We start from the raw sequence: 24,615 nt of genomic DNA, 5'->3' as shown, positions 1-24,615 counted from the left end.
CAGTGGTGGATGATCACAGAATAATTTCCATGGTGATGAGAAATGGCTTCACAACAGCTGACCAAGTGAACTACACTTTCCAGGAGGTAGGTGTATCGATATATCCAAAAAGAGAAGAGAAGAAGATAAAGAGAAGACTGCATGAAAGTAAATACAGAGGGTTCACTGCAAGGTACAAGCCACTCATGAGCCTCAAGAATAGAAAGGCTAGATTGGATTTTAAACCATCTAAAAAGAAGCCAGCACAGTTCTGGGAAAAACCTTCTTTGGGCAGATGAAACCAAGATCAACCTCTACCAGAACCCCGTGTTTGCATGGGTTCTCTCCGGGTACTCCAGCTTTCTCCACAGTCCAAAGACATGGGGTTAGGTTAATTGGTAATTCTAAATTGCCCACACGTGTGAATGTGAACATCTGTAAAACACAGCAGAGGCAGTGAGATGGCGTCAGCTGCCAGTGGCACTGGGACACCAGTGTTTATTGATGATGTGACACAGAATGAATTCGGCGGTGTTCAGAGATATACTGTCTGACATTTTATAATACAGATGGACAATGACCTAAAACATTCAGCCAAAGCAAGAAAGTGGAATATTCTTGAATGACCAAATCAGTCACCTGATCTTGACCCAACTGAGCATTTCACTTGTTGAAGACTAAACTTCGGACAGAAAGGCCCACAAACAAAAAGTACCTGAAAGCTGCTGCAGTAAAGGCCTGGCCAAGCATTAAAAAGGAGGAAACCCAGCATCTGGTGATGTCCATGAGGTCAAGACTTCAGGCTGTCGTTGCCAGCAGAGGGTGTTGGAAATGAACATTTTATTTTCAGTTATGTAATTTATCTAGTTACTTTTGAGTCCGTGAAGTGAAGAGAATGTGTTAAAAATAATTTCGTTCCTCACATTTTATGAAATCTGTTTGTTCAGCCCACTGAATCAAAGCTGCACTTCAACTGCATCTGAGCAGTTTCATTTAAAATTCATTGTTGTGATGTGCAGAACCAAAATCTGAGAAAAAAAGTTCTCTCAGCCCAAGTATTTGTCAGCCTAACTGTATATAATGATCAAATGTTTAAATAAATATTTATTTTAAAATAAAAAGAATAATAATTTACAGTGCATTAAAGTAGTAAAAGACCAAATAATCCATGTAATAGCACACGTGTAGCAGCAATTACAATAACTAAGATCTATACTACCAAAAAAAAAAAACAATATTTTGACTATATAAAAATGTGTATAGATATAAATAAATCTATATAAGAACTGTAATGTATAATATTACTGCAGTACACCAAACCTGTCTCTTCATAACTCCTCCCACTCAATCAGTAGTTGAGTGACTACACCTGGCATACAGGTGCATCTTAGGCCCCTGAAGGTTCTCATCTATATCACACATTATGATGTCATCTTATGCAACCACCTAAATATTGAATACAGTGACAACCTGGCCTGTGCAGGGGACCCAGACTTCTATACAGTCACTCCCATTTTCCATCTTTATTTAAATATAAAATCCATTTTTCCTTCTCAGTTTGGTGACACTCATGTGACCAACAGACCAAACAGAGCTGTAGCAGCTTTTAAGATATTTAAATGTTAATAAATATTTGAGCAAACTGTCAACACATGAAGAAAACATTTTAAATTTAGTTCATTTTTATTTATATTTTTTTTCCAAATCTGAACACAGGCAGTACAAAGCTTCTGTCATTTTTTTTCCTTCCCCTTTTCAGAGGAAATGAGTTGTACAGTTAGTGCATTCGATCCTAAACTGATGAAAAAATAGATCTAAGAAGAAGAAGTGCTGCTACATAAGGAGATGATGAGGTAAATCTGTCCAGGAAGAAGAAACCAACAGATGAACTGATGCAGTGAGAGAAACGAACAAACAAACAGTCCACACGTTATTAATATTATTATCATTATGTACACGTCAGATGCATAGAATACTTTCAAATCCTTTTTTTCTTCTTTTTTTCCCCTTTTTTACATAAATACCTACATTTTTCCCCACAAAGACAAAAACTACCATTAGAATGAAAAGCAAAACAAACTGCTCCGGGATCAGCTGCTTCCTGCGCCGCCGCTCTGGAAAGCTGCCAAAATGTTCCTGCAGGAGTTTGAATCAAACTTTATTTTTCTCATTGTCACCACATCTCTTTAAAATGAGCCTGACATATTTCAAACACGCACCACCAAACATGTTTATGACCTCGTTTGAGTCCTGCTGCCACAAAAACTCACAAAATGTAGATTAATCCTGAACAAGTGCTTCGCTTTTTGGGTAACTACTTCCTGTTTTTGTTTTTTAAATAAAACTCATTTCCAAGTTTCATTGCTTTATTTTTGTTTTTTTGTTGTTGTTGTTGTTTAGTTTTGGGGGGGATTAATAACTTGACTTATAACAGAGAAGACTTTAGATCTTAGTCAACATAATGAAATGGATTAATCCACCGCTGAAAATAGTCCTTTTGATAATTTCACTATTTCTTGTCTTTTTTTAAATTAAAAAAGAAGACAAGAAATAAATATGTCTTCACACTGTTATTATCTTAGATTCTTATATACCTAAAATTTTATGTTTTCAATTGACTTTTCCCAACATGAAGACCTAAAAGTGCAGGAATAAAACCTTGTTAAGTTTTGTTTACAGATTTCACACCAGTTAAGTTCATGAATAAATATTTTTTGTGTAACTAAACACCCAAAAATAAGAGTCTGAGTCGTTTTTCCAAATCTGGATTAATCCACCGCTGAAAATAGTCCCTAAGAATTTACCTTTTCTGCCTGAGGAATTTGCTTTTATAACAATTTTTAGATTGTTTTCATCTAAAGATTTAAAAACTACTGAGGAAAAAAATGTATTTTAATCTTCAGTTGACATTTACATTTTTTTTCACAACAGAGCAGAAAGAAAAGTTTGTGGAGTAATATCTAAATGTTTGAATTGGTTTGATAAACCCAGTCAAATTCAGACTCATTCAATCAAACAAAGGTTACCCATCAGTGTGCGTGACCTCCAACTCGTTAATGAGTGTTTGTGTCATGTTGTCAAAGGCTCAGGATAAACTCGGAGCTCAAGCTGATCAGATTTGTTGACAATAAGAAAAACATTTAATATTTGCAGATGTTTAAACTCTGCTCAGGTTTTCCTTCAGGGGGTTACTATAAAAACAGGAGACAACGGTTCGTCCAGCAGGACGTTAGCCTCAGTCTGTGATTACACCCCGTCTGCCGATGCTGGGCACGTCTGTTAAACTTCATCTGCAGACACCTGAACGCCTCTCTGCAGACTAAGTTTGTTATCTTATCACAAAGATAAAAACCAGGGGTGATGATGAAATGTAAAAATTTTAATGTGTCTTACTTATTTTTATCCCCATAGCACAAAGAAGCCAAAAACGCCATCTTTTGATGACCCAGATTTACGTCTGAGGGTGTTTCCAGAATCCTCTGAGACTCTCATTTTAAAGGTCTTTTCCATGAGAACATGCGGAATTCGTTTTTGAAAACTGATTTTTAATGACTGACCCGTTTTGGGTGTAAATGTGTGAACTTTTTTGGCTCTCAGCCCCGAGTTAAAGTCTGGAATGTAAAGACTGACATAAACCCCTTTAACATGGTATCCCTGCCCTCGTCATCATGAACCCCCTCCTGTCTGCCTCCTGGACAAACCTCGTCTCTCTGCTTTGCCCTCGTTCAGTTTGGTGGATTTCCTCCACCTGAGCAAGCGGCTGCCTTCTGTCGTAGACATACACTCAGAAGCCTTCATCCCGGCAGCGTCTTCTCTCACGTTAGTCTCTTTTTCTTTTTTTAATTTCAGGACGGCGGCTTCGTTTGGCACCGTCAAGTGTTCAGTCAGCAGCTGAGACCACATTTCTACTTTTTTAGTTTTGCTTCTCAGAAACATCAAAGTTCAACTCCGAAAGGAAAAATGTCCGGGCGCCATCCAGGGAAGTCCGTGAGTCCTTGGAAAGGTAAGCTGTCAGTTTCTGTGTGTGTGTGTGTGTGTGTGTGTGTGTGTGTGTGTGTGTGTGTGTGTGTGTGTGTGTGCCGTGAGTCCAGATAAAAACTGTCCTAATGTTGTGGTAAAAAAAAAAAAAAAAGCCTTCACAGCGATTAAATATTATTGGGTCTCTAAAATTTTGAAAAGCGCAGTGATTTACAGGAAGAAGCGGGGCGAGCGAGTTAGCATTTAGTGAACTTCCAAAATAAGATCATGGGGATTGTCCTCAGTCATTCTGTCAGATGAAGAATAATTAACATTGCACCTCAGACACTGACGGCTGAGGAGGGCCTCGTGGTGCGTTCACTGTCCAGGCTCTCGGACATAAGGATGCACTGTGTTCCACGTGAACTGAAGCTGCTTCAGTTTGGTTTTAACGTCCGACTGAAAGCTTTGGCGCTTCCGCCCGGTTTATTTTACCTGGATGAAAAATCTGGCTCATTTTACTCATGTGACTTCAAATCACATTAAAAGTGAACTTATTTATATCCTGGTAAACAGTCTGAAAAGCAGATTTGATTGTTCTGATGCTGATATTTCACCTCATATAAAGAACTGAACTGGAGTGCCTTTCAAAATAAAAGCTGTGTACCTTCTGAGGTGCCTGAACACACCTTAAAGTCCTTCAGGTGTGTTCAAGCTATCCTGACCCTGGGGCAGTTTCTGTGTTTGTGTGTGTATGTGTGTGTTTCTGTGTATCAACAGCTTCGTGACGGTGCGATCGCTGCGCTCTAGTCCTCGCTGATGACGTCCACGTCCTCGCCGCTGGCCTGCTGCGTCGCAGCTCTCCAGCGGCTCACGTGCTGGCTGCCCTTCCTCTTCTGCTGAGCTTCAGGAGACTCTTCCTCCAACTTCTGACGCTTGTGCTTTGTCCTGCGGTTCTGAAACCACACCTTCACCTGCACACAGAGACACACGTAGGGATGAGCACACCTGAATAAAGACATTATTCAATCTGTGGTGCAGGGAGAAAAGATTTCGACTAAAACTAATTTCCCTCTCTTAGACTCGTTTAAGAGCCTCTTTTATTGTTTTAGATTTTATTAAAATTATTCATATTTTATTTCTTGTCCATAAATGTATGAACAACCAGAACAAACCCCACAGCTGGTGTGAAGAAGATCTTTTAGGTTTCTGAATTTAAAGAGCTCTTCTCTCCGTCACATTTTCAGTATAAAGTGAAATAAATATGTACCGTTTATTATTCCCTCGAGGCTTATGCAAGAATCAGACTGAACAGTCCAACCTTTAGAAACTGTTTGTGAACTGGATTCTTTTCACACAGAAAAATCTTCACAAAACTGATTTTCTAGATGTTTTGCAAACACACAAATGTCCATTTTTTAATGGTTTTCTTTTCTCACATCTAGTTTTAGTTTTCAGTTTTTATCTTGCACGGTGGAGTTATGATCATGCTGTGGGGTTGCTCGTCAGACCCGACAGAGCTGAAATGACGATGGAAGTCCATAAATGGCACAGAGAACTGCAGAGTATTTAAAGATGGAAGATCATATTCCCAAGAAGACTTGAAGACGTTGAGGTACTGCACAACAAAGTGAAGGTGTGTTTATTCTGCACATGTGACGCGTACACAAGTATTACTTAAATAAATACCTGAGAACTCTTTGGAATCCTGTGCTGCCGTCAGTGCTGATGATACACGTGTGCGAGCCTCGCAGTGATTTAAAACCTCTACGCTGGTAAAACATGGCTGTGACACGCAGAACTGTTAAAACTCGTCGAGCTGGCCGCGAGCTCACGTTGCACAATCTGCCGACTGAATCGACAGTAAATCTGGATGGCAGGATCCAGATAGACATGATAGAAACACATCGTTCCCCAAGGCCTCGGGTGACACTTTAATAATATCAGATCTTCGAGCTCTCAATGAGAAGGCAGTTAAAGATAGGAAGAAATGTGAGACTTGATTTTCCTGCTGGGTTCTTGCACAACAGGTCACACTTGTCACTCTCAAACTAAATGAAGAGTCAGGAGCTCATTAGTCTCCAGATGAAGCAAAGGAAAGTGATTATCAGGCTCCTCTCAGAGCCTCAGGACTGAAAACAACAAATCTGCCTCAGTTAAACATGACTAACCTGTGCGGGAGAGAGTTGTAGCCCCAAAGTGAGGGACTGGACCAAAGCTGTCATTTAACCAGTCACTCGATCTGTCTTCCATTCCTAAGAATGAGGTGTTGGATACTAACTACCCAAATCAGCTTCTCCAGCAGCACGTCAGCTTTTTCCAGCTCTGTCCGATATCACTTCCATGATCGGAACAGCAGGATAACCAAGCTCTTCCTGCTGTTCAGATCATGTTTTTGGAGGTCTTTGGAGGTGCTGGGCTAGATTATATATCCCACCTAGTCCGGGAATATCTCGAGCTTCACCAGCAGGAACTGGAAAATGCCGCTGGAACATCTAGATCCAGAGACAGCACCGTCCAGGTCTGAAAAGTGAAGCCGGTGCAGAGGTGCCTTAACCCTGCTTTCTTTGTGATGGCCACCATGGCCACTTGTTAGATAAATGTTCAGGTTATATAGAAGTCTGCCATGACCTGTGACCTCAGTGAGCACCTTCCTGATGAGTTAATGACCTCAGTCGTTGGTTTGGAGCCTCAGTGAATAAAACATTGTTCATTTTTTAAACTCTAGACGGAGGATGTCCTCGCTCTCACATAGATTGACCAATAAACTGCTCCGAGGCTGGATCCTGCAAATGTTAGAGCAGGACTGTCAAACTCGTTTTACATGGAGGGCAACATACAGCCCACTTTGATCAGTGGACCAGTGAGACCCTTTATTTAACTGTTTCTACACGATAAAAACAAAGAAAGAAATTTATCAGCAAAATTACGGAAAAAGTTGTGGTAGCTCATCGTCCACTGTTCAATTTTTTGTTTTCAGAAATTTCTACCATAGAAAGTGAAAAGCAAACTTCTCTGTAACTTAATTGTTTGTTGCTTAATTACTTTATGTAGTATGAATGGCCATGAGGGAGGTTTTTATCAGTAGGAAAAGCTGTAAAAATACATGTAAAAATACAATTAAAAGTCCAATGTCTGCTTGTGCTTGTTTGCAATGAGCAGCAGATCAAACAAGACAAGAATTATAAATTATAATAATAAATGGCTTCAGGTGCACATTCAGGCCACATGCACACATTTCTGCATCTCTGCCATTCAAACACACTTTAGTTTATTTTATGTAATATTCAACACTGAACTGTAAATTTAATCTTTTTCAAGGAAGCCATTTTTTATTCAGTGTTTTCATAAAAGCTTATATGGATTCACTACTAGCAGTGAGAACACACATGAGGTTTGAAACCTTTTGTCCTCCATGATGGGAAATAACTGAAACTAAAAACGGGTATGACTTCATCCAGATCCTAATTTTATAAATTCTACACTCAGCTTTCCAAAATCACTGAAATGCAGCCAGATGCTGCTCATTTTACGTTTTCACCCATCTCTTCACTTTTTGCTGATTTTTTTTTTTAAATCAGACTCCCTGTGTACCTGGCCTGTACCACTATTGTCTGCATGTGATTGGCTGCATGGTTTTCCATTTTCAAAATAAAGTCCCGCTCCCGCCTGCATGGATTCTCTGCAGGGCTGAAGATTTGGCTCCCGCATACTGACAGGCCGAATGCAATTACACCGCGGGCCTGATGTGGCCCACAGGCCGGATGTTTGAAACCGCTGTGTTAGACCAACATGCCCTCGAGGTGCTGTCACTGTAAGCGATACTCCTACTGCAGCCCCTCATCGGGTCCCCCCAGTGGCCTTGCAGTGATGGCTGTTTATTGATTGAAGCTGATGTTTTAGGAAAGCCCTGAGACGTCCTGCAGGAGCGACTCGATCGTTACTGCAAAGAGCTGTGATTTATATGTGCGATTATTGTGATTTATTGTGCTGGCTGATTCCCAGCTGATTGATGGATCACTCACTGCCTGTCTTCCTGTCCTCTGCTGTGAAATTAGCTCATAAAAAAGGTGTGTGAATCACTGGCGTCAGGGAGCGTATCACCACGCCGACCCGATGACAAACACTGTTGATAAGCCCTGAGAAAAGGCAGCGGGAGCTGACTAACCGTCGACTCACTCCTCCCCCCGCCATTCCTCTGGGCTGGATCCCAGCCAGCAGCCTGACGCCAGACAGAGCATCGTCTCGATGGATGGCGAGGAGCCCGGCGAGCAAGGCACCAACACAGGTAGGGTTACAGGTTCAAATCCCAAACACACACTGTGAGTGTTTTTATTTAAGAGATTCACTCATTCACCTCTTCTTATTCTCACACTGTATTTTGTTTTTATATTCAGTCATTGCCTAAAATATTGTTCTTTATGGGCAGTTTATCCTCATCCATCCACCAATCCATCCATTCATCCTTCCACTCATCCATTCATCCTTCCACTCATCTATTCATCCTTCCACTCATCCATCCATCCATTCATCCATTAATTCACCCACTCATCCATCCACCACTCTTCCATTCATCCTTCCACTCATCCATCCATTCACCCACTCATCCATTCATCCATCCACCACTCTTCCATTCATCCATCCATCATTCATCCACTCATCCATCCATTCTGAATGAAACCTTTGTTCTCCATTTAGCTTTCAAAAAAATCTTTTTTTAAGTTTTTCATTTTTTTATTCAAAGATGCTTTTTTGGTACATTTGAGTACATTCTTTATTTTTTCCCCATTAAGTAATTCATTCATTCATTCATTCAGCCATCCATTCAAAGGACATTAAATAACATATTTGCTAATTAACCTTTATTTTTTTCACTTGTTCACTCACAAAGAAATATGCTTTGTTATCTTTGTTTCCTGGATTGTATTCATTCATTAAAGGGTATTGGTACAGTTTGGGGTCACACATTCATTAGACAACAATTTATTCATGAATTCACTCATTTGTCCTAAAAGAAATCATTGCGGTTTGTTTACATGGTTTGTTTGTTTTTTCACAAACATGCCAAAATTTGTGTGGTTCATTAAAAAGTTCATTAATTTATTCATCCGTACACAGGATGGGCTCTCGAACTCGTCATTCATTCATTTATATGTGGATTTTCAAAAACAGCAGCAATTACTTTATTTAATTGATGCATTCATGCTTTCATCTAAAAGACATTTCTCTGTTTTAGGTCATCCGTTCATAGACAGAGTAGTAAAATAAGAAAATTTCTTTTATATTCATTCATTCAGTTTTGTTGTGTCTGTAGAGTTTTTGCTTTTTGCCTTTTATTCATTCATTCACTCAATGACCTTCTTGTAAGCACTGATTCTAGACGCTCTGTGGTCCTGGTTTTATTGGACCTTTCCTCTGCTTTTGATATGGTGGACCATAACATTCTTCTACTAAGACTTGAGCATACTGTGGGTATAAGAGGCACTGCCCTTAACTGGTTTAAATCTTATCTCGCTGACAGGTCATTCTTGGTTAATTTGGGGAACTTCTCATCTTCCTTGGTACCTGTACGCTGTGGTGTGCCTCAAGGATCTGTATTAGGCCCTATTCTCTTCTCACTATATCTGCTCCCTCTTGGAGCAATTTTTGAGAAGTATAATATTGCCTTTCATTGCTATGCTGATGATATACAGATTTATTTTGAGATTACTGACGATCTTGCTATGTCTTTTCACTATTTTCGTGAATGCATGCGTGAGGTTAAAGATTGGTTCAAGAGTAATTCTCTTGTCCTGAACGAAAAGAAAACGGAGATCGTGGTGTTCGATAGTAAAATCCCCCGTGACCAATTGTGTGCTGCTCTGGTGCCTTTTGCTAGCTCCCCTTCTGATTATGACAGTAATTTGGGCATATTACTGGATAGCTCGTTTAAATTTGACAAGCAAGTGTCTGCCGTAGTGAGGTCTAGTTTTAATCAGCTGTGCCTCATTTCTAAGGCTAAGCGCTATATTCCGCATAATGACCTGAAAAAACGTATTCACGTATTTGTGACTTCCAGGTTGGACTACTGCAACTCTCTTTACATTAGCCTTTCCTCCTCCCTTCTCCTTAGATTGCAGACTGTCCAGAATGCGGTGGCACGCCTTTTGACAGGTAGCAGGAAATTTTCTTCCATCACTCCTGTTCTTGCTGGCTTGCACTGGCTGCCAGTTAAATACCGTATTCAATTTAAAACACTACTTTTCACATACAAAATTATCAATATTTTGGCACCGAGCTACCTCAATGAGCTTCTTAGGTTACACACTCCTGTCAGAGCACTTAGATCTGCTACCCAACTTCTTCTGGAGCAACCTCGTTCTCGGCTGAAGTCTTGCGGCGACCGTGCGTTTGCTGTAGCTGCCCCAGTCTTATGGAACAATCTTCCTGTTGCTAACCGGGCGTCTGACTCTATGCCTTTGTTTAAATCATGGTTGAAGACTTATTTATTTAATCTTGCTTTTCCACCAAGCTAATATTTGGTGTGCGTTGATACATTTTTATCCGTTACGCTTTGTTAACTACTTTTATGTATTATGATTGTCAAGGTTTTATAATTGATACGTGCCAGGTTCTTTCTCTTTTCCCTCCCATCTCCTTTTTCCTATTTTATTTTTTTATTTTTTATTTTTTGTCAAGCACCTTGGTATACCCTTGGTTTTTAGTGTGCTTTATAAATAAAGTTTATTATTATTATTATTATTCATTCATTCATGTGTTTTCAGCATTTTCACTATGTTTTTATTTTATTGAGTTCATTAATTTTTTTATAAATGATGCATTCATTCATTCACTCGGGGGGGGGGGTTCACTGTAGACTGTTATTATTCACTTGTTCATGCCTCTATTAGTCATCCATTCACTAAGATTTCAGGTGGAAGATTTAATCTTAACTTTCATTCATTCATATTTTCTAAAAATGTTTTAATTTTGAAGAAACCTATGACTCATGTAAGTGTTTTATTGTTTATTCATCCATTCATTGATCACTTTTCATTAAAATTAGAGTCCCATAGATTCATTTTTTTTTTAATAATTTGCTTTTGGTTCATGTATTCATTCACGTTTTCATGTTTTTTACGCTTTTTTACATTTTCATCCATTCATCTCATTTAAATTCACCCTGCGGTTTTCAGAAGTGTTTTTTATTCTCTGCAAAACTGTGAAATCATCATTTTCTCTGCTAAATCCACCTTCTCCTCCCATCATGCCTTGCTCCTCCTGCTCGGTTTCCCATGATGCCTACCTGCGTCTCGGTCAGGCACAGCCCGCTGGCCAGCTGCTTCCTCTCCGCTCCGACCACATAGTGATTTTTCTCAAAGGCTCGCTCAAGGCGGAGCAGCTGCGAGGGCGAGAACGCCGTCCGGATCCGTTTGGGTTTCCTGGAGAATGGACCGTGAAGCAGCAGGTTCTCCGGACTGCTGTCCTCACCTGAACACACACACACACACAGAGATCTGAGTTAGTTTGTAAAAATGAGTTTAGTGTATGTTCAGTGCTCCCTGCTGCTCCGACCACTCAGTTTGTCAGTTTTCTCTAATCTTGGATACTTGTGATGTCATTGGGGGGGGCAATCGGAGGAAAGCTGATGTAAGGAGGAGGAGCTCATTCCAGGCAGGATGAACGGAGAAGCTTGGTCACGGTTCAGTGTGACATAAAGAAGGATTATTTTGAATCGTGAATCATGCAAAGCTGCTCAGACTGGAAGTCTGAATACACACAAACACTCACACACTTTTTATTTTCTGATTAAAACACCCCAAGCGGATCTGCAGGCTCATAGCTGGACTGTTTGTGGCCTTAAAGGCAAAATCCAGGGCACAGCAGGCTGTGAAATTACTAACTCATCTGGAGAGCAGTGGGAATCATTTCAGGCTACTGAGTGATTCACCAACATTTTTATGTTGACTCTTTTTCACCAAATTCAGCTCTCAGATCTTCATTTTATTTCATGACATGAAAAGTGTAGTGCTGCATTAATAGATGATAACTACATTGGTGACATTTTGGAGTAAGTGGCTTGAATTACTTTTTACAAGTAGTAAGCAGGCAAAGTGATCAATTACTCCTGAAAAAGTAAAGTCTAATGTGGGATTTTTTTTCTGGGTAGCAATCGCACACCGATCCTCACAGAGACAGGAATGTGCAGCAGCACAGCTCATCATTGTTATAGCACGTTGTTTTTGTGTGTGTGTGTGTGTGTGTGTGTGTGTGTGTGTGTGTGTGTGTGTGTGTGTGTTTGCTCTGGCTAATCTGAACAAACACCTCGTCTGTTTGACATTTTCATCTGGATGTGCAGCTTGACCACAGCTGAACAGTTGAATCCCGCGAATGACGTTTTGTGTTTCATGTTTTCTGAAATGTTAATTTTAAATATACAAATGAAGCTTTATCTGCTGAAATCGCCACTCATTTGGATGATTTTCCAGAACAGAAATCTGAATATCGCTTCCGTTTTCGCTTTAATTTGTGCCCAGGTAAATGTCAGAGGTCTGGATATTGTTTGTAAGTTTATACAGAAGTCTATAAACCAGGAAATGAAAAGTGAACATGTGGTAGGATTTAAACTGGGAAATTATTTCACTGCTTTAGTCCAAAACAGCCGGGAGAAGCAGACAAACGTCACAAAGTGCTTCACGGAAATGCAAAGCAGCAAAATCTGGAGCCCAAAGAAAAAATGCGAGATTAGATAACGTAAGGCAGGAATTTGAAAACGAGGGGAAACAAACATTAAAACACAGGCGACGGACACGTCTGGGCATCAGCAAGTCACCGCACACCTGCCGTGCTCGTTAAAGGAGGACCTAAAGAAAACTACAGATGTGGGCCACATCTGGGTCAGAACTGCCAACTTTCAGGTTACTTTGGTCCTAAATGACGGTGTTGAGAGAACAAGTAGTCAAGTTTCGTGAACATATGTGATGACTTTTTCTATTAAAGCTTTAAAAATGAAAAAAAATGTTTTGGATGTTGGCCTCTTGGTCAGAGATAAAAAAAAAAAAAAACAAACCCTCAAACATCTTTCACGTGTTAAAATTGGATTTTCAAAAAACTCCCAGAGCTCGGTCTTCGGGATGTTTGAGGGTAAATGTCTGCTGCCACAGCTGTGAGCCTGGAGCTCAGGGATGCACAGAACGACGGACGCTTCGAGTCCCTGAAATATTTGGAGGTCTGTAGACTTTAATTTCTAGTTTCTCGTAAACAACGTACAGATTATTCTTTAAAACCAGCTGAAGGTTTTCACACAGATTAAACCCAGGTATGACACCATGCACCAAATCCAGATCAACTGTTTTAGAAACAGCAGGTTTCGGTTCTCCTTCATCTTCCTGATGTGAATTACTCGCATGTTTGACATTCATAGAGCCACAGGATCAGATATTTACTTTACAACACATGAAACACCGAGGTCAGCACGTTTTCTACATAATGCAATTTAAAAACAGTCCCTAAGATTTTTTTTTTAAAGATGCTGGAAAATCATCTAAAAATGACAGCAGGGAGCTGAAACTGTCCGCCTTTGTCTTTACGTCAGATCCTTCCAGCTGTCAGGCAAACTCAGTGCAAACTTCCTGTCTTCACTCAACCTGCAAACATCCATCAGACCACCAGCATGTCACCAGTGTCAGGGTGGATTTTACCCACGTTCCTAAAAGGCGTTCGTTCCCGTTATCATATTTCTCCTTAGCAACACCAAACAGGTAAAAAAAATCTAAATTTCAGTGTGACTCTAACGTGGATGTGAAAACGTGCCGCTCGTGTCGATTCTCAGTCATAGAGGTCATGGCAGACTTGAGAGGCTGAAAAGAAAACAACTGGACTTCTTTAAGTGTCTGAAGACGTTTCCGCTCACATCCAAGAGGCTTCTTCAGGTCTACAAACAAACGCTGGAGAGGTGACGACAGATAACAGTGGGTCAAAGAGGACGACGCCACCTAGAGTTTAAACAAACTCTCCGCCGTCTGTTTTGGACTTTGAGGTGACTGTTGCTGTGATTTGGCACTGCATAATCCTTTATGCAGTGAACCAAATTGCATAGATTTGAGGTGAAACGTTCATATTTCCAATCACCGTCAGGAGACATTCGCCAGTTCAAACACTGAACAAAGAGACGAATGTGCTGCTGACCAACGAGGAACGTGAGGCGAACGGTTGAGTTTTAGAAAAAGCATCAGTTTAAAGCTTTGAATGAATATTTTTCTTTCTCTGAACAAAACGTCTGAAGACGACGGCCGGGACTCATTTTTGACCGCGTCACATCTTCTTTTGTGCAAATCTGAGAAACTGGCCGAACAGAAACGAGTTCAGTTTCAGACGTCAGCCACAGAAATGTAAATTAGCTACGTGAAACAAAGATGATGAAGTTGATTTTCCTACTAACACGCGCTTAATTCTGATCTGCGGTCAGATTTTACTGCGGTGAATCATCGTTTTACCGATCACAGGCTGAAAACAAGACGCTCATTTGTTTATGAGACGCGCGGGGTGAAAGAAATCTGAGCGAGAGCGTCATCGCCGCTTCTCTTTGTGTGACTTGTTTTCTGACCGTTTATTAAAATCGCACGGAAATATCTTTCTTAATATTTTACATAAAAACAAATCCGACTTCTGCCCGCCGACGATGCGCGCTACGCAAAAACGGTGGCGGCTTCGTGGAGGCGAGGAGGACAATTGCCGACACGTTCTCACGCCTTTTATCCCACCTTAGCGTCTCTAAAGCGACATTCATATGCAAACGCGGACTCGGGTGGCGTGACTCATGGCCGCCTCGCCTTGCAAATAGTTCTGTTGAGTATCAAATGATGTTTTAATGTAACAACGGTGAGATTTTCAGACAGGTCAAAGGTCGCGAAGCTCCGAGGCGGCAGCTTCGTGGCGGGAAAAATCAGCGGCGAGCGCACTGGAAAGGTTGAAACACAAGAAGAAGAACGTCGGTTGGCAGGATTTAAATTTTAACATTTTTAACAAATAATAAAAGTCAGTTTATGAATTTTACTCAAAAATAAAATAAAATAAAAACGTGACATCGAAACATCCGAACTTCACAAACATTTCTGAAAACAGAAATGACACAACTTCATCCTCTTCAAAGGTCCAGAGAGAACAGAGAGAAGTTTAGGCGTCGGCGACATTTCAGTATAAAGACTTGACCAACGCGTTTCAGCGCGCGGCCTTCATCAGGTCAGTTTCACGTCTCTCAGCTGCATCTACGTCACACGAGGGACACGTTGTTCTTCCTTTATGACCATTAAGAGAAAAAAATTAACTGTGAGTTCTTCATTAAACAAACAACCTCCTAATGTACTGCACAAGAAGCTGATAAAAATGGGAAATTCAGGAAAAAGTAGATCATGTTAAGCTTTGAGAATAATTTATAACCTCCAGATCAAAAGAAAACATCATTTAGTCCTTTTTTCACAATTAAGCTCCATAAACATCTGGAACAGCCAGCAGAGGTAAAGCGTGACCGACTCGAGCTCAAATGTAACGTCCCCGTGTAAAAACACATTGGGTTTGTTTTGTTTGTTTTTTTTTTCAGAAAAACGTGGTTTAAGATTCCAGACTAAAAGCTTCTGCTTGTTTCTTTTGTTTCCCGCCTCCACCTGAAGTTTCATACTCTGCAGTGGAATCAGGGCGAACGCCGCCGTCTCCACCACATACACCACACACAATTTACAGTCGGGCTGTCCCCGTCACACGTGAGAGTCCGAGGGAAGGCGAGCGAGTAGAACAAAGACAAGCAGTTGAAGGCTGGAAAACAGCCCAGAAACACCAGCAAAACACAAAAATACGACAAAGTCAGCGTCTGCAGACTCACTGCGGTTTGTTTGTTTGTTTTAATTGTTTGTTTGAGTTTTTATCAGTTTCAGTGTTACCTTGATTTGCACAAGCAAAGCCTTGCAAAGCTCTTCACCCGTTTACGCACAAAGACTAAAACTGAACACATTACCCTACATTTTATTATTTATTTATTAGCTTTTTATTTAAGCATAGAATGCAGTTATGTTACTTTTATTTTTTAACCTGTTACCTGAAATATTTTTATCACCTAGTTGTAGCTTTACTTTCATTGCACTAACCCTGACTGGAGAAAGATACGTGCACGCTCCAATAAATGTTCAGATAAATAAACAAGGAAATGTGAAATTATTATATTAAACACGATTATTTCATAGAGAACTAGAGAAGTCCAGGAGTTTATGACGTCAAATAAACTGTAAAACCTTCTAAAATGTCGAAAACACTGTGCACACATTCATGTTCTGTTTAAAATTTCTGTCAGATGTGAAGAAGAACATTTAATTAGGTCACTTCCGAAAAGAAAAGACACAAAATCAGCCAGAAACCTGAACTCCGACACTGAATCGCACATCTGGAGGAGGCTGAATCGTTAGCTTCACATAAATAAAGAAGCGCGCCCACAGTGAGACTGAAGCAAACGCACCCTCAAAAACACCATCAACATCAGCTTCACGCAGCAGAACCAACGCCTGCAGCCTCGCTGGAGGGTTTTCACCTCCGAGATGGAGAGAAGCAGGTCATGTGACCGGTCCGGTCTGTCAGCAGGATTATTCAAACTTTCACTTTCATGATTTCAGTCAAACAGGTTTACATGAAAAGTTTCTCTGGAGCTAAGAGACAGGATGAAACTGGTGAACTGTCGCTCATCAAACTGAAGTAAGAACAACTAAAGACGCCTGTGAGAGTCGTCTTTAATGACACCTGCGTGGTTTGTAGAAAAGCTTAAAGAGACTGCAGCTAAACATCCAAACTGGAGCTCAAGATGAAGCCTCGAGCTAAAACTTAGCTTACAGTGACAAAGAAATGTAAAACAACTTCTCTTTAAGGTGCAGAAATCTGAAACTGGATTTTTTAATTTATTTTGTCTTTGTTTTTAAGATCAATTTTAATGTTCCTTGGTGAGCTCCATCGATCGTGAATCATTACAATCAATTATCAGCTGAAGTTTCTGAAAAAAATGAATAGACGATTTTCTGGCTGAACTTAAATTACAGTTCATTAAAAATTCAGAGCATCCATCTCCAGCAGTTTCATATTTCAGCTTGAAAAAACAAAGTATTTTTGTGGGCTGATGATTATTTTGTCAGTTAAGTCTTTTTAAGCCTTTAGATGTGTGAATATAAATGTCTGATTAATGATGATTAAAGTGCTTCAGGAAGCAGGAAACATGTCACGGGTACGTCACATCTGCACATCTGCACTCAAACAGATGCTGAACATCACCAGAGTTCAGGTTTTAGTCTGTAATAAACAGGAAGTGGGTCATGGCACACGCCGCCATGTTTGAAGGTTAACAGTCTTTTAAACGCAGATTTCACTTTTCTGAATAAATAAATAAAAAATGAGCAGTACAGCGATCCATACTGCTCATTTCCATAATCCTCCAGTATCTCAGCCTGGGCCTCTCAGTTCATCCTCAGTCTGACAAAAGCAGTTTTAGCTCCTCCCCCTTTTAATACAACCTTCTTCTGATTGGCTGCCGTTACCAAACAGAAGGCCTGAGCAAAAACAACAAAAGGAATCATAGAAGAACCAAAAACTGATGGTTCACAGGCGCTCACAGACAATCAGCAGAAGTATTAAGAAATGGAAAAAAAAATAATAATAACCTGACTCGTTTGATTTTTGGGTTTTTTCCAAACACGTCGACTTAGTTTCATCTTATTGTAAAGTTACGTAAAGCAAAGAGTCGAAAACACGATCAACTCAAAACAACTTAAGATCTGCAACAAAGGAAACAACCACAAAAACTCTAAACTACACAAAAATACAAAAACTGCCACAAGGAGTCACAAAGAACCAGAGCAGAACTCAACAGGACTAAAGATTACAGCAAAAAGATCCAAACTCCCAAAGAGTAGATAAACGGCGGGCAGGAGCGGGAAAACAACGCTTCAAACCACAACCAAAAATAAATTTATGAAAGCGTTTCTGCTCGATTTTGGTGAAATGCAGAAATGTGATGAGCCAGAAATCAAAAATCTGTTTGGACGGAAAAAAAGGAAGTTTGAGCTGAAGCGTGTGTGTGTGTGTGTGTGTGTGTGTGTGTGTGCCGGGGGGGAGGTTAATCAGTTCACCTGAGGGAAAGGTAACTCTGCAGTTTAATTCTATTTACACCCTCTCACACACACACATACACACACACACGTGTTGCCACAAATGTTCATTATATGGATCCGCTGCTGAAAATAATCCCAAAGCTTTTGAACTTGAAGTGTTTGGGATGTTTATTTTTGTTTCAAATCCGAAGATGTACTAAGCTGAAGGACACATCTGGATCAGAAAAAATATTTTCTCACTCTGGGCAGTGAATTCTGAAAATACTGATTTATAACTACCTGAGGAAAAATAGAATTTACATTTTGGTGATTAATTGATTAACTTGGCCAAAAAAAAAAGGTTAAACAAATTATCAAAACTTCCTTTGAATGTTTAAAACTCTAAAAATATTAATTCAACTGAAAATAAAAATAACAGTCATAAAAGAAAAGCAGCAGATTATCTTGTTTTAATCACTGAACTCTGAAAAGATTTATTTTTGTTTACCTTTGGTTGAAAATTTACAAAAGGGTTTAAAGCAAAATGTATTTTTTTCCTTAAGTCCCCACAATTACGTAGATATTTAATTGTATAATTAAAAAAAATAGTATGGATAAAATGTTTCCTCTCATAAATCAGCTGTAAACTGAAGCTGAAAGAGAGATTTCTGAGTCTCTTCTTTAAAAATGATGACTGAATCCAGTCGTGAATGTAAATAAAGTTGTTGTAATGGGACTGAAAAAACAAAAACAGGCCACAGAAATCTTACAAATATTCCTAACATAGATAACTGCATAAATAAATGTGTAGATATCATAAAGCGGGCTAACACTCAGGTTTTTATTTTATAAGCAGCTGAGTTTACTTTATGGTTTAAATTTTTTCTCATAAATTATATATATATATATTTTAACAGCAGTGATTCATAAAAACGTTGAGACGTGATGTCACGGAGAAACTGGATTTAAGAGTTAAACCGAGAGACGAAAACGTTATTGAAACTTCAGTGAAACCTGTGAACCAAACATGAGCTGCAGCTCAGCGTAGGTTCAGCCCGTCAGGTGAATCTCGCCTGTTCAGTGTCAGGATTATTTATTTATTTATTTATTTGAGTTTGTGAGCTCACATGCACATGTGTTTTTGGTTGTTTTGCACCAAAAAAAAACCCTATTATTTTAATTTCTTTTATTGAATAAAATTGTTTTGTTTCATATTTGAACTGATTCTCAACAACTGTCTTTCCCCTGTTTGTTTTCACACTTTTATTCCAGGCTTTAAAGTTCTACTTTTTTTGTATGTTTTCTGTTAACTAACATGAAGAAATTTGCTTTTTTTGCTTTTAATGAAAAAAATGTAATGTTACAAACATAACCAGATCAAATAAAAAAAAAAAAAAATTTAAATAGTGACACAAATTCATTTACACAATATTTTGCTTTTTTAAAGGATTAATTTCATTAGACTTTTTATGACTGCCAATAATTGAGTTTATCAATTTGGTATTCTTTGTTTAGTGTATGTTACATATGTCTAGCTAATATACAAAATGTTTGTTTTATTTACTATTTTCCTTTTCTTTTTAATTTATTTTATTTATCGAGTAGCATGATTAAATAAGATTTTTTGTTTTCCTTCTTGCTTTATGGTTAACAGAAATAAAAAATAAAGACAAAAATTGAATTAAAAAAAATATTATTGTTTTATTTTTGTCCTGTTATTATAGCCATCTTCTTCATATTATTATTATTATTATTATTATTATTATTATTATTAATCATTATTATTATTATTATTATTATTATTATTAGACACCTGACCCATTTATATGGCTTCACTGAATCAATTAGTTAAATAAATGTCTGTGTTTAGGATAGAAAAACATTTCGTTACTTGAGCTGATCAGTTTTTTTTTATTGATATTTTAAAAATTTCTGCGGCCTGATTTTAGCTGCTGCGCTTTTTCCGATCACCAATCAAAGAGCAGCTCCCAATAATCTATTTCTTTTAAAAAAAAAAAAAGTTCTCTGAAAAACGAAATGACTCTTTAAACGAGACTGAATATTTAGTCCACAAAGAAAAATTGTGGGTTTTTTTTTTTTTATCTCTTTTTGTTGTTGTTTTGATTTGTTTTGTTTTTAGAAAAGTTGAAAATTTGGATCCATAATCACCTTCATCAATAACACATAAATCATAAGCATAAAACGGTGACATGTTGCCGCTTTAATCGGCGCGCGTCGATCTCACCTAAGCTTTAAAATTAAAAACTTTTTGTCTGCGGGAAAAAATGAAAAAAAAAAAGAGAAAACTTTGGAGGAGCAAAAAATTCAACATCGTTAAAAAACAGAAAAACCGACAGAAAGACGAAATTAGCGCAGATTATTAAATAATAACATTATTGATATTACAGGTGGGAGTTTCATACTTACACAGGAGCAAATTCTGATTTATAGTGACTGTGTGTGTGTGTGTGTGTGTGTGTGTGTGTGTGTGTGTGTGTGTGTGTGTGTGTTTATGAGGGGAAACAGTGAAAGTTCATCGATACTTTTTTGGTTTTTAGAGTCTGGAAAACATCCAAATGACATCAGATTATTGTGTGTGTGATTCTGAACTCTGACAGTGACTCAGTCTGTTGCAAAAATCCTTTTAGCTCTGAATCTGCAGAGTGCAGATCATTTCTTTCTCAACCCAAGCTGAAATTAAACCAATCAAAGCTACCGTTTAATAATAATAATAATAATAATAATAATAATAATAATAATAATAATACCAGAGAACAATTAAATGTCAAACTAAGAGGAAGACAGAGTTTGGTGCGCTCTCTGCTCACTGAACCCGTTTATTTTAAGACAGCGCACGCGCTCACGTTGGAGAAAAGACCCACGGAGTGTGGAGAGACCGAGTGTGACCCCAAAAAAGAGACTGGAAGTGTTTAAAACGCGACAGAAACCACGGGAGTAAGTGCGAGGGTCCTGCCACCCTTCCTCCTCCCGGCTCACCTTGGAAGCGGTGTCCCAGGTACCGGCTCCGCAGCACCCACGGGTAGAAGCTGAGTGCGTCCCGGTGCTGCGGGCTGAAGAAGCTCTGTGGGGGGATCTGCAGCGGGTGCAGCGGCAGCCCGCCGGGGCCCTGTGCGTGTGTGCCGGGCTCCTGCAGCACCATGTCCGGGAACAAAGTCCTGCCGTTGCTCCCCTGGAAGCAGGAGCCGAACACTCCGGCGGCAGTGGCCGGGTGCAGGGAGTCCGGGAAGCGCAGCGCCGTGGGCCGGATGGGCTCCTCCCCGGAGCCGCCGCCGTGGCTGCTTCCGTCCTTCCCGACCAGAGACTCGATGGTGAAGCACTTCTTGTTTCCGCCGTGCTGGAACATCGTGAGCACCGCTGCAGACCGAGCGCTCAACTCTTCAACGACCCGCCGTCCAGTCAGTCCAGGTCCGCGGACTCGGGGAGCTCACACTCCCACTCCCCCCATGGTGACTCTCCGCTGTGCGTAAAAGCGCAAATCCGGACACTCCGCACCGGGAAGGGGCCGAAGTTTCCTCTCACCTGTGGCCGGGGTGGGCTCCGCTGTCGGGGTGATAATGCTCAGAGGCTCCGGGTGATCCTCGGCCGCGTGTCCTCCTGCCTCGTGCCGCCGCGCGCTGATGTGTGAGTCTAGCCGGGAGTGTCAGTCAGTCAGGAGCCTCGGCACTGATACCTGCCCTCTCTGCCAGAGGTGTGCGCCGAGCATGCGCACAGGCAGCCGCCCCGACAGCCATTTTGTTGATGGAGAGGATGACGGTGAGGAGGAGGAGGAGGAGGAATGTTAAAGGTGATGATGATAATGACTGACAGTGATGAAGAGGATGATTAAGAGGAGGATGATGATGAGAGTGATGAGGTCATAGCAGAGATGATTAATATGAGCTGTCTAATTAAAAATCATCATCTGGTTATCTTCTAATGTTCGTTTAGTGAGAGGGAAATGTGCTTAAAGAAATTTATTTATCGTGTAAATGTGACAAACAGTTGACCCCGGTGTGTGTGGGCGGATTAAGAGACAGTTTGCGCATCTTAGTAATTATTTTTAATTTTTGAAGCAAACAAAAAGAAAAAACAATTAAATAAGACAGAAAATGAGGCTAAAGAGGCCCGTGGAGCCGTTTTGTGCATCTTTCTAATTATTTTTGTCTCCTTCTGTTCTGACATATAGTGACATAAACGAGGACACAAAACTAATTAAATGAAGGAATGAGACAATATTTAAACTCTGAAGACTATTTGTGGCTACTTTTAGCTGTTTCGTTCCTCTGCTTTTATTTTTTGATGAGAAGGAAGAGAAAAATTAAAAATTAGTCTAAAACTGTTTCTATTGAGGGGCTTCGGGGTGGCGGCCACCTGCTGATCTACCTGAATGTGTATGATGTGAAGTCACAGTAACAAGTGTGAGTTTATTACAACTTCCTGTCAACATGGCACATCTGTATGCTGCTGCATAAACGCCCCTGATTTGTTCTCAGATTGTATAAAAACTAGCTTGTGTGTATTTTTGTGATTTGTTGTCATATGTTTAGGTTTAGTTTCCTGAAATCCATAAAAAGAATTGAAAAATTCCCCCAAAGTTACTTTTTTTCTGGCGTAAGAACACCTTTGATGCTAATTTCATGGTATTCTGTGTGACCACAAACAAAGAGCTTTAGGTCCAAACTGTGAAGCGTGACAGTGGACCTCACTGCTTTGTTCGTCACTCACATACTGAAGTGTGTTCGCACACACTCGGGTTCTGAACTTCAGTCATTACATTTTACTGTGAGGTGAGTCTCCAGGAAGTGAATAAAAGCCAGTGTGATGTCCTCTGAAGTGATGAAAACACAGCTCTCCGTGTGTCTCTGAGTGACACTTTAATTGACTCAGAACAAGACAATTGACCCTGGAGGTCAAAGGTCAGAGGAAAACTCCCTCTTTTATGTGTTTTGTCCTGCAGCTGAAGGCAGCGAGACGTCCTCTGCTCTCGTGTTGTGACCGAGGCGATAAACATGTCCATCAAAATCAAACTTCAGTGAAATCGAGGGATCTCTGTGGTATCATTGCCTTAATGCAGTGCATGATGGGAAGTGTATGCTCATCAGCTGATTGGACATTTAGTCAGCTGAAGTTTTATTTTATGTAAATTAAACTATTTAATAAGAAAAATCACATGAAGTAAAAAATAAAAGAATAAAAATCAGAAAAAAGTCAACAGCTCAAACAACTTTTTTCTTTTTTTCCTCTTATCACTCTTATGTTTATGTAACTCCTTAACTGAGCTGCTGTTTTGAGCACATTTCCACCTTATTACATAAACCTAATGGTTCATTTCTTCTCATGTAAACACTACATAACCACAGTTAAATGACTACACAGAGATCTGCTTTTTCCATTGTTAGTAACACCTGGAGATGCATTTTTATAAAGTAAATAAATGAAATGTTTGTTTTTCTAATGATTCATAGCAATATAGTGCTGATATAGTGCTGAGATTAATTTTGTAGAGAGCAAAAAAAACTCTGGAAAATCACGTCAAGTGAAGACGACGCCTGAGCCATTGACTGTATGTGTAATGTAAATTACTCCAACATGAAAATATAAGACAAATAATAAACAGCTTTGGGATAAAAAAAATTTATCAAACAAGTCATTGATATACAGGCGAGATCAGTGATTCCCAAAGTGTGGCCCATAGTAATAACAGTTTGAAATTACAAGTATCTCCAGTTATATATTTATATAAATGTATTTATTTATTGTGATATTATTAATGTGATATTATTCTTTGCACTGCCTTAACACTTTGCATGTGACTGGATAGCATTAGCTATTTATTGCTAACAGCCTGTGTTTGAATTTTAAATAAATATTTCAAGAAAATCCGTCACTTCTGTTGTATTTTCATTCGAATCTTGTATCGTTAGAAAATGTAAGATTCAGAATTTCAGTTTTTTAAAGTAGGCTGCAACTAGATCACTACAACAACTGATTTGCGTGTTCTGGCTTCTCATGGCGTTACGATTACTGTAGCAGCTACGTGCTGACACTAGATTTATACTTTTCTGTATGAATCCCTTGTAGCCACAGAAACGTCTGAATACCCTACGTTGTAACCTGATGTGCACCAATACAGGCCACACAAGTATAAGCTCTGCTAATGACATTGGCCTTTTGCATGATTTACATCGTAGATTCAACACAGAAGCATAATTAAGGCTTAGTCAGGCAGGACTGACTAAGTTAACTATTCTGCCAAAGTACAAAGTAAATATTATTTATCTTTGCTTCAAACCAGATTTACTGATAGCTAAAATAAGACTGTTATGTATAAGTTGTGTGTCATGGATTACATTAGATTGTCAGGTATTCAGGCAATCTAGCAGACTAGCTTTTCCATTCAGATATTATTTTAATAGTGATGACAGCCAGCTAGCTGCTGTTTATAATGTTAGCTTAGAAAGTAATGTGAACGTGACATGCTAGCTTACCAGATTAGCCTTGGGGTTTTAGATAAATTAGCCATCGTCATCAGCTTAAACCTGTATTTTGCTTTGTAGGTAAGTTACAGTTTGTCCATATT

General features: G+C 39.5%; 1 protein-coding gene across 1 annotated transcript; it reads right to left on the bottom strand.

The window, feature by feature from the left end:
• Nucleotides 1–1,676: 1,676 nt before the first annotated feature.
• Nucleotides 1,677–21,745, bottom strand: emx3 (empty spiracles homeobox 3). The gene is made up of 3 exons (XM_087847172.1): nt 21,033–21,745; nt 11,222–11,406; nt 1,677–4,910 (listed from the first exon to the last, which is right to left on the bottom strand). The coding sequence occupies exons 1-3, from the start codon at nt 21,397–21,399 to the stop codon at nt 4,743–4,745; spliced, it is 720 nt and encodes a 239-aa protein (XP_087703298.1). The 5' UTR covers nt 21,400–21,745; the 3' UTR covers nt 1,677–4,742.
• Between the last annotated feature and the right edge of the window lie 2,870 nt (nt 21,746–24,615).

The sequence above is a fragment of the Neolamprologus brichardi genome, chromosome 2, assembly GCF_056152115.1.
Source record: "Neolamprologus brichardi isolate AB-2024 chromosome 2, ASM5615211v1, whole genome shotgun sequence".
Taxonomy (NCBI): Eukaryota; Metazoa; Chordata; class Actinopteri; order Cichliformes; family Cichlidae; genus Neolamprologus; species Neolamprologus brichardi.
Note: the sequence above shows the minus strand (reverse complement) of the source record. Positions and strands in the feature narration are given on the sequence as shown.